At 29.5% G+C, this 8,729-nt stretch overlaps 1 protein-coding gene across 1 annotated transcript in view; it reads right to left on the reverse strand.

Moving 5' to 3' along the window:
• Window positions 1-1,181: 1,181 nt before the first annotated feature.
• The window catches only part of LOC123008220 (furin-like protease 2), a 123,264-nt gene continuing 115,716 nt past the window's right edge, over window positions 1,182-8,729 (reverse strand). The window contains exons 11-14 of the mRNA XM_044403921.1: window positions 5,369-5,613; window positions 5,072-5,309; window positions 4,057-4,229; window positions 1,182-1,642 (exon numbers count right to left, since the gene is read on the reverse strand). Coding sequence (XP_044259856.1) covers window positions 1,472-1,642; window positions 4,057-4,229; window positions 5,072-5,309; window positions 5,369-5,613 — 827 coding nt within the window. The 3' untranslated portion in view covers window positions 1,182-1,471. The remainder of the gene's footprint in view (window positions 1,643-4,056; window positions 4,230-5,071; window positions 5,310-5,368; window positions 5,614-8,729) is intronic.

Below are 8,729 nucleotides of genomic sequence, written 5' to 3' on the forward strand. Positions count from 1 at the left end.
AATACATTTCTTCTATTTGTAATTTTTAATGGGTATCAAATTAAAAATTCCCAAATATTTTCGTTCTGATAGAAACGGAACTACATTAAAAAAACTGCATTGTTGTAATTATTTATTAACATTGAACGACATAAAATTATGGGGGAAAACAATAAAAACAATTAATTAAGAATTTTGCAAAATGTTATATAGAAAAGTTGTTTTACTTTGTGAGTTATTTCACGTGTTAAAATTAACACACGTATTTCTAATATGTATGTTGTAAATGTGCCAAAAAGATTGAAAATACCATAAACAATTTGCTAAGATTGAAATCGGACTTAAGCCCTTGAAAAAAGTAATACCGGACATAACATACTCTATTTCTCGCACATTTTTGTTATAAAAGCTTCATTTTGACCCAATTTCTTGTTTACTACTCCTATTTTAATAAATCTAAGGAAAACAAAAATTTCAAACTTTTATTTTCGAAATTTTGAACGATTTTTTTTCGGACACTAACTACTAAGTAAAAAATAAAGATGGATTGAGATTTTTAAAACGATTTTTCATAAAATACTCTGAAGCTCTGAAGTTTTTCAGAGGCCAAAAATGTACATTTTTTGATTCGATGCGAAAATGCAATAATTAAGCATTACTACTTTTAGAAGTAGTACAACTTTATTCTACAAATGATTATTATAATTAACAAAAAAATATATAATTTCAATAATTTTTTCAATAAATGAAAATGTGACAAACAAATTGAAAATACCAAAAACAATCGAATTTTTATAGCAAACTTAAGCCCTAGGAAAAAAGTAATGCCGGACTTAACATTTTAAGTTGTACGATTGTATTTCCCGCACATTGTTTCTAATATATTTAAAAAAAATAAAAATTTGAAACTCCTTTTCGAAATTTTTAACGATTTTTTTTTCAGAAAAAAAAATCAGATGGTGATTTTTTCTTGTTGGTCAAAAAATTAATATACCAGAAAACTTTTTTTCTTACTCAACATTTTTTGATTATTAAAGAACACTTTGGACTCACTTCATGGCAAATTTAGAAGAGTAAGAAATCATAAACCAAATTGGGACATTTCTAATTTTTTATTAAAAAAAGTTATTGCGTGTATTGATGTTTTTCTGGGACTTTAAATTATAAAACAGAATCGGACTGTTGGAGGTAAATGGCATAAATAACATTGAAACAATTATCTATTGATTATATACAAAGTGTACATTTAAAAATAACTATATTTACGACATGAAATATCAAGAGCACTTAAGTTTCGCATCTTAAAATTTACATTGAGCTGTCTTCATTGATATTAAAACATCTTAAAAAATAACACGTAGGATTTTGGTACAAGTGGTAATCATTCCGTTTCAATAGGGTTTTCACAATATATACATATCATTGCTTCAACACTCGACGTTTAAACACAACACAGGCCAATGAAGACAGTTTTATTATTTACACACTCGCTTTAACAAGCAGTCCGATCGACTTTCGGTGTTACTAAACTCTGACCTTCGGAACTGTCCGAATCCGACGAATCGCCATCACTCACAGCCACCACATTGTAGTTACATGTTACTTTAGGTTTTTTTATGGATACCCTGCTGTAGCCTCGCGGCGCTGCCTGAATACTGTTTCTCTGTAACAACAAAAAAAGTAGGTAACACCAGAGGCGTGGTCGCCAAGGGCGGGCCCCCAAGCTTGCCACCAAAAGCTTCAATTTTTTATATTTAAATTTTAATATAAAAACCTTATGACCTTTATAAAAAAACATTAGAATTCTTTTTAAATCACACTTATTAATACAAATCATACATACAGGGTGTTCGGTCCAAGTCGCCCCGGCTGACAACATCTAAACTTACTTCTTTTTTTCAAAAAGTAAATATTTAGGTAATAATATTCATTCTTGGCTTTCTTAATAAATGTATCAAATTTTTTTAGCACATCCGGTGTTGCCGGAAATGCTACCAAATTTAGTTTTTCAAATGGAACATCTATGTTTTTTTCCTCCAAACAATAATAATTGACATGAAAAATACTGTAAAACACTATTTATTACATTTTGCGCAACACAATGCAATCAAAAAAAACATCTTAAATGTTAGAATTGTATAATGAAATTTAAAGGAAAGATGTGAATAAAAAAAATGTTTGGAAAAATTGTTGGTTTGACAAATCTAATTTGTCAGTTGATGAGCGAGTTCTCTTATGGAAACTCTTGGATTTTCTTCGACTGATAACAGACTGATAACAATTCGACTAAATTTCCAACGATTTGGGTGAACTCTACTGAGTATTTTTCTCTATACTGTCTTTCGCTCTATTTTTATTGCACTTAAAAAACACTTCAAGCTAATCTACCAATTCGTCGTAATTAATATCATCCATTATTAAAGATCTCAATAAGATTTATTGACAAAATAGGCTTTGTCAAAGTAACAATTAAACGGTATCCAAGCACGTTGCAAAATTTGCAATAAAATTCAAAAATTTAAATTGTTTTCTGAGTGCATTATGTAAAGTAAAATGTAATAAATAGTGGTTTACCGTAGTTTTCATACCAATTATTATTGTTTTGAGCAAAAAAACATAGGTGGTCCATTTGAAAAACTAAATTTGGTAGCATTTCCGGCTACACCGGATGTGCCAAAAAAATTTGATGCATTTACTAAGAAAGCTAGGAATGAATAGTGTTATTTAAAAATTTAGTTTTTGGAAAAAACAAGTAAATTTAGGTGTTATCGGCCGGGGCGACTTGGACCGAACACCCTGTATACCGAGAGATCAAAATAATTTGTAATGAGTCATTTTTGGATCCGAAAATGTACAGTTGCGGAATTAAGATTTCGGGCAGTACTGTCATTTTCATAATGTAAACTCTAAAACAACCTTTATATTAATAACCTCATTTTTTACTTTTGTCATATTTATGTCATTTTGACTTATTTTTTCAAAAATAGTGATTTGTGGCATAATAACGGGTAGTCAGCAGATCAAAGCGATACTTAGTTCAATTAATAAATTTCCTAAGAAAAATTGTTTAATTAACAAATTTAACAACAAATAAAAATAAATTTAATTGTCAAATTGTCAAATGTCAGTCATGATGACAGTAAAAGGTAGTTTACAGTGAACTTTTTTAAGTGACAGAAAAATAGGTACTGCCCGAATTTTTAATTCTGCAACTGTACGTATGTCTGTTTTTGAACTAACTGCACGTGAAATGTCAAATAAAATGACAAGTCGAAAACGGGAAAATGGTCTGGAATTAGTCGCCGATGTATAATAATAAGACCGTTCTTTTTTGAAGAAAAATAATAAATTTAGTTATTTTTTTGATCATGGGATTTTACTTTTCCACTTGTCATTTTATTTGGCGTTTCACAGACATACGCACAGGACATACGTTTTCGGATACAAGGACAATTATCGTGATCTCTCGATACTTACTTAGTTTTTACTAATTTAAAAAGAAATCATCAATTGTAATTTTCTTTGGGCCACATCTTAGGTATTTAATTAAATTAAGTTTATATCTGTTTGAATAATGAACTTTACCAACTCGCTAGTAAACCTTATACACAATTTTCAACCTGTTTTAAAATTCCACACTTTTTGGTATTTGGGTAATGACGGCAGCGACATTTTTTTTAATGGGAACCCTTATTTTTTTAGCGAATTTGATAGATTTTTTAATTATCGAAATGGCAACACCAAAATATTATGTATTACATAAAATTCTGAAAAAAAATTATCCAAAAAGTGAAATAATATCAATAAAAAACAAAGATAGAATTTTAAATCAAGTTAAAAATTTTGTATTTTTTAAAAAGAAAATTGACCTGTTCGAGCATTTTTCCAAAACAAAATATTTTCAGTTTTAATAAATAAGATTATTCTATAATTTTTCCGCTCACTTATACCCTCATCATTCTAAAAATTTTTAGATAGCGCCCCCCCCCCCAAATTAATTCCTGGATCCGCCCCTGGTGGTCGCCGAGGGCATTTTCATCGAAAATGTGTTTACATCAAAAAATCACAAAGCCTCACCTGTAAAACTATAAAAACTGTTATAAAAAGTATAACAACACACAAAACGGCGATTATTGCCAGGCCCGTAATGAAATTAAACGGCCCGATTAGTTGTAAAGTCGAGACGGGTTGTGCTGAGAGCAATAAAGCTTGAACATCGATTCTGCGTTTGTCCTCTTGTACTTTACAACCTGAAAAAGATTTTTGGATATACAGGGTGTTCCATTTTTATTGTTACAAATTTAAACAGGTGATAGGATATTCAATTCTAAGACAAAAGTTTGGTAAAGACGATAATGTTTAACAACATCAAATGTCGAAATTTTTAATCAGGGGCGTACGAAACTGGGGGAGTTTAAGGTAAAAAAATACCCTATTTATTTTGGCTTTAGTTTCTCGGTACTTTCAGCAACAAAATCTTAAGTTCGATAGTTTATCACAGAAAAGTCTCTCTTGTGTCGATACGATTTATTGTTTTTGAATAAAATTAATTTAAAATTTATGTTACACACCAATACAACATTCAAATAAATCAGAATTTACAGAATAATAAAAGCAAGAAATTCATATTTTTTAATCAACCTCAACTAATTAACATTACATTACAGTAACAATAATAACATTAATTAAATGAATTTGCCTAAATCTAAAGGAGTTGTTCAAAGTGACCACCATTTTGGTAAATGCATAACTAAAGAAACTAGAGCCAAAATAGATAGGGTATTTTTTTACCCTAAACCCCACCAATTTCGGACGCCCCTGATTAGAAATTACGACATTTGATGTTTGAATTCGTTTAGGTGTATAAAGATTATCATCTGTACCAAATTTTGTAATTTTATCTTAAATGGTTTCTGAAATATTAGCAAAAACCTATTAGCCCCTTTCCAGGGGGTGTAGCTCCCTTACCAAGCATTTTTCGATACATGTTTATAGGAAACTTTTGTCTTAGAATTGAATATCCTATCACCTGTTTAAATTTGTAACAATAAAAACACAACACCCTGTACCGTGTGTGCAAAAAAAAAATTACCTATGCAATTCCTGCAGGAATAATGGCACTTTTGACACCCATAATCCGTCTTGTAGTAGCCTTCTGGACAATCAGGGCGGCATTCCCCGGCCAAGAGTTGCCAACCTTGCGGACAACTAACACACTGGTTGTGTGCTGGACCACTACATGTTTTACAACTCATGTAACATCTCGCACAGATTCCTTTATCGCTGTAGTAGCCTGTGGCACAGGTGGAACTGCATTCGCCACTTTGCAACTATCGAGTGGGAGAAAAAATTTAGTATGTGATTCGGGTGTGTGTGGTGTGGAGCGTACGTGTAATCCGGGTATGCATTCGCTGCAGTTCATTTTTGAGACGCATTTAGTGCAAGTATGGAGACAGGGCTCACACAGACGGGTTCCCTTATCGTGGAAGAAGGTTTTATCACAGACGGCGACGCAACGAGTGTCTTGGAGGATGAGAGGGCTGGCGCAGGAGAGACAGGCGTGTTCGGTGGGGCCGTCGCAGGATTCGCATGTCGAGTGGCAGGGTTTGCATAAGCCGCCGTCGAAATATTGGTCTACGAAAGGAAAAACCAGTGAAAAATTATAAAAAAAGTAGAAAGCCTTTTATTAAAAAAGATCGTAGATAAAATTTCGTATTTGACTCGCACAAAAAGACTATAATTTGCTTGGGTGATTTAGACACTCGCCGTTGGCTCGTGTATAAACTTCACCTCGTTAAATAATATACTATAGTTGGATTTTTCTTGAAAAGTATAAATTATAAGTAAAAACATTTTTTAAAATTGAAATTTAATAAGTCTAAAAAATTAAAAATTTCAAACTCTCATTTTCGAAATTTTGAACGTTTTTTTTTTTGGAAACTAACTCTTAGGTAAAAAACAAAGATAGATTGAAATTTCAAGGACAATTTTTCATAAAATACAATCATTTCTGAAGTTCTTCGAAGATTTTCAGATGCCAAAAATTGTAAAAAAATTGCAAAAAATACCAAAAATAAACAAATACCAGTATATTTTTTCAAAACTATTTGTTATTGAAAATTTCAAGATATAAAATCGTGTTTTTGAGTAGTCATATACTGAAAAAAATATTTCCCATATATATTTTTTTATTTTCGTGAATCTTAAAAACACCAAAAAATTCCAAAATTGTTTTTCAAGATATTTAATTGAGTTTTTCTAGAAAACTGTAAGCCGTTGGTAACAAACAATTGTAGATTTGAATTCCTAGGACAATTTTACCTGAATTCTAATCCTCGAAAATTAAATTAATTACTCGAAAAGTCAAAAAACGATTTTAAAATTATCGCCAAAAAACTAAAAAAATACAAAAAATAAATAAACATCGGCCGATTTTTAGAAAACTACTTGTCGTAGGACATTTTAACTTGTACCATCGTATTTTTCGTGCAATTCTACTACTAAAAACTCTATTTTCCACCCACAAAATTATGTAAATCTAGCTAAATAATTGATAATTCCAAAAACAAATCCTAGAAAAACTGAGTTTTTCTTTGAAACTTCGAGTCCTAGCACAAAAATAATGACAGATGTGGATTCCTAGGACCCCCAGATATTCGAAAAGCCAAAAAACAATTTTAAAATAATCGCCAATAAAATATATAACTAATACAAAAAAACAAAAAAAAAAAAAGAAAATGTCGGTCGATTTCTAAAAAACGTGTTATAGAACATTTTAACTTATAGCATCGTATTTCTCACAGATTTTGATGTTTTAAACTCTTCAATTTGACCTAATTCCTTTTTTATTATTTTAGTAAATTAAAAAAAAAATTAAAAATATCAAACTTTTATTTTGAATTTTTTTTTGGAAGCTATAAATCTTAAATAAAAGTCGGATTGGGATTCCTAGGACGATTTTCCATGAGATGCAATTATTTTTATTGCCAAATGAAGAATTAAATTTAAACTCATCATCTCTGTGATGATTTGTCAATTTGTTGGTAACACTAATTTTTTATTTCCAACTGAGAACACATTTTGTTACACTAAACGGGAAAAAGAAGAATTTTTCAAAACCAATTGAGGAAACAAATTTAAATTTATTATTTTTAAATTAAAGGAGAGCTTTAATCTGCATTTTTTTTGGAAATCACTGGAAAAAAATGTCGAAATAGGCTTTTATCTAACATTAATTTTTGGTGGCTAATTGGGAAAATTAATTTAAATTCATTAAATTTGCCTCTTTTTCAAAGAAAATTCGAATTGACTTAAAACAGTTTTTTTTTTGGATAATTGGTGGGGTTGGTTACAAAAGCCAATAATAATCATTTCCCATTCAAGTAGTTACCAATAACGTGAGAACAAACCGGTTTTTATTCCTTATTGGCCAAAATCCGACAAAACCCTAGCAACGATAAGTAACTCCACCCATAAAAAATCGTGAATAATTATTGAATTCTGCATCGAATTTCTGTAACAAATCAGCGTTTAGTGTAAATTATCTTACTTTAATTGGATCTAATTTTGCACAGTGGGTGGAGCCAACCCTGGAGCCAATACGATTTTCGATTATTAGACCAATAAAAAGTAAAAAATTATTTAATGTCTTAAAACTGAGTGTTATTGTTCGATTCTTAGCCAATCAATTACGTCTTTTAAAAACAACAAATCAGAATACGTCTTAGATTTTTCGACAAGAAAAATAAAAATAAGTCAGATTTTTGTTTTAAAATCGGCTTCTTTGATTTTATTGTCAATGTAAAAAATTATTATTTGAAGAATAAACGTTAGTTAATTTTCTTTACTGTCAAATGTGCAAATTGTCAAAATTTTACATTTTTGGAAGATTTACATAACACTGTATTTAGTACATTTCTTGAACTCTAAAGCTCTCCGATGTCTTTCAGATACAAAAAATTGTAAAAATTGAAAAAATCTTAAAAATTAAGGAAATATCAGAAATTCGTGTTTTTTGTGTAATTTCATACTTAAAAAAATTTCATTCGTTAATTTTTTTAAATATTTTACTGTTTTTATCTAAAAAAAATGTCCAAATTGATTTTCAAGATATTTAAATTTGAGTTTTTCTAAAAAACTGAACCTCATCGGTAAAAAACAAACAAAATGCAATCAAATCCGTGCCACCCTAGATAATCAAAAAGTCAAAAAAACAATTTTAAAGTTATCTCCAAAAAAAAAAAACAAAAAATGAACAAAACATCGATCGATTTTTAGAAAACTACTTGTCGTAAGACATTTTAACTATTTCTCGTGCAATTCTTTGTCTCATAAGCTACAAAATTTAAGTTTTTGAGTGAATTAAAAAAATACCAAAAGTTTTTCTCGGAAAGAATAATCCCCAATTCGTGTTTTTTGCCTAATTTTTATACATAAAAAGACCTTTTTCCGTTCCATTTTTTAAAATATTTTAGTAAATATTTTAGTAAATCTAAAAAAAAAAATTACGAAATTGATTTTCAAGATTTTTTTAGAGTTTTTTTTAGAAAACTGTACGTCATCGGTAAAAAATAAAAAAAATACCAAAAAGTTTTTCCCGGAAAAAAATCCCCATATAAAAAGCAATCATATTTTTAGGTAAAATTCCATCAGTAATATTCAATAATATTTTTATGAAATTCAGGTGTTCACGAACATTCGTGCAAATTTTCAAAAAAGTCAATTTTTCTTAAAAGTTCCCGATTTTTTTT

The sequence above is a fragment of the Tribolium madens genome, unplaced genomic scaffold, assembly GCF_015345945.1.
Source record: "Tribolium madens isolate multiple individuals breed KSU strain unplaced genomic scaffold, Tmad_KSU_1.1 Scaffold_3;HRSCAF=73;Tcas5.2_LG2, whole genome shotgun sequence".
In the NCBI taxonomy this organism is placed as follows: Eukaryota; Metazoa; Arthropoda; class Insecta; order Coleoptera; family Tenebrionidae; genus Tribolium; species Tribolium madens.